The sequence below is a fragment of the Austrofundulus limnaeus genome, unplaced genomic scaffold (assembly GCF_001266775.1).
Source record: "Austrofundulus limnaeus strain Quisiro unplaced genomic scaffold, Austrofundulus_limnaeus-1.0 Scaffold41, whole genome shotgun sequence".
In the NCBI taxonomy this organism is placed as follows: Eukaryota; Metazoa; Chordata; class Actinopteri; order Cyprinodontiformes; family Rivulidae; genus Austrofundulus; species Austrofundulus limnaeus.
In genome coordinates this window covers 2,815,626-2,817,448 of record NW_013952443.1, presented here as the reverse complement: position 1 = coordinate 2,817,448, position 1,823 = coordinate 2,815,626, and the positions used below count along the sequence as shown (strand labels likewise).

At 46.3% G+C, this 1,823-nt stretch overlaps 1 protein-coding gene across 1 annotated transcript in view; it reads right to left on the bottom strand.

Annotated features, from left to right (window-relative positions):
- Positions 1–1,093, bottom strand: part of sgip1a (SH3GL interacting endocytic adaptor 1a) — a gene marked incomplete in the record, with an annotated part of 64,349 nt that extends 63,256 nt beyond the window's left edge. The window contains 2 exon segments of the mRNA XM_014007389.1: positions 112–156; positions 1,066–1,093. Coding sequence (XP_013862843.1) covers positions 112–121 — 10 coding nt within the window.
- Positions 1,094–1,823: the final 730 nt, after the last annotated feature.

Sequence of the window (1,823 nt, the reverse complement as noted above, 5' to 3'; positions counted from 1 at the left end):
CACACACACACACACACACATTCATGTCCACGGTTGTCAGCATGAAACACAAGGACATGAGAAAAGGATGCTCTTATTTAGGGAGGATAAAATAATATAAAAAAATCTTACCTTCCATCATGGTTGCAGATTTGCATTCCTCTATTTCCAAGGAGCCTGAAATGAAAGCAGGATGTATGAGGAGGGGGGGAGAAGAGAAGAAGGCCCCCCCCGGTTACAGAGAACAGAGTAGATCTGATGGGCAGGAGAGCAGCTGTGCGCTTGTGGCTAACGCCCAGGCTAAATGAGAGCCCCCCCAGCCCACAACACCCCCAACCCTCAGACGTCGCCTGTCAACCAGCCCGCAAGGATGAGGGAGAGAGAGAAGAAAGCCAGGAAGGAGGAGGGGCAGGGGCCAGGCTAGGTGTCGATGTGAGCTCAGGTTGAAGCCATGGATGCTGCTGCTGCGGCTCTAACCTACACAGCTGAGGATGCTGAGCAGTGGAGAAAGAGCCAGCTGAAGGGGAGGGGGGAAAAGAGGCAGGGTAGAGACAGAGAGAGAGAGAGAGAGAGAGAGAGAGAGAGAGAGAGAGAGAGAGAAGGGAGGGAGGATTATGTGTGTTTGTGAGGAGGGACAGAGGCTGCATGCTGAGGTCACAGATGACCTCAGCCAATCTCTGCAGCTCTTTGTGGAGTCACATGGATTACAGCTTGGATCTCCTGACACTGTGAGGCAAGAAGACAGCACGTTAGGAAGCGAGAGGCTCGACAAATGAGCAAAAGCTACACATGCAGACATGTTTGCACAAGTGAAGTCACACGACACAGAGTAAACAACAAAATGTACAAATGCAGCACAAAAACACCCTTCATTTCACCCTACCTTACAATGCAGAGAGCCAATCTAGGAACARTATTGGAGAATGGTTCATGTTGATGTTTTGTATAGTAGCTGTTTGTGCGTGCCTCTCTGCGTCCTGTGGTTTCACACTATCCTCTCGTTCTGCCCCCCACCTCCACCAGTCCCCTCCCACCCTCTGTGACAGCCTGCTTTCACTCAGCAGCTTCTGTCTGTGTGCTGCTTACCCGCCGCACTGGGAGCTGGGAACAGGATCGACCCGCCTGACGTCAACACCACACAGACTACAGCAATAAGACCAGCCCCCCGGAAGGAAGAGTGTGGGCTTAACTGTGTGAGCAAATTTATTTCTTTCCTGAGTGACTGGCTACAAGGACAGTGGTGGAGCCAGACTTTTTTCTCAGGGGTGGCCAGACGGGAATCACTACTCACACAGGGGTGGCCAGGAAAATTACATCACTTTTTTACTTGAAAGTTTCTGCAGATCTTTGTGTTTTGGTCATTTCTTTATGTCCTTAAACAGGCAATGACCTTATAAACATGGGCATCAGAACCATTTAAAAAATGTGGGGACACACTGTTGGGGGGTCTGGGGGTCCTCCCCCAGAAAATTTTGAACGAAATAGATGCCCTTTCCAGCATTCGGGTGAATTTTACCAGGTTGTTTAACATACGTTTACCTACATCAATAACTTGATTTAATAAAATTTCAGAGGCAGATTAYTCATTAATCWAGTTCCATCATCCTGTTTTATTTTTTTGTCACTTCAGTAGAAAATGAAACCAAATATTAATTTAGTTTATTTATTTCTTCATCATCAGTGACTTTTTTCCATCATCCTGTTTTAAACTCACTGTAACAGCTGAGATAAGGTTAATTACTGTGACACAATTTATCATATCTAATGACTTTAGGGGTGCTTTTTACTTTTATATTGTTTATTCTTGGTTTATTTTTAATTGTAACACATCGTTGTGCCTAATG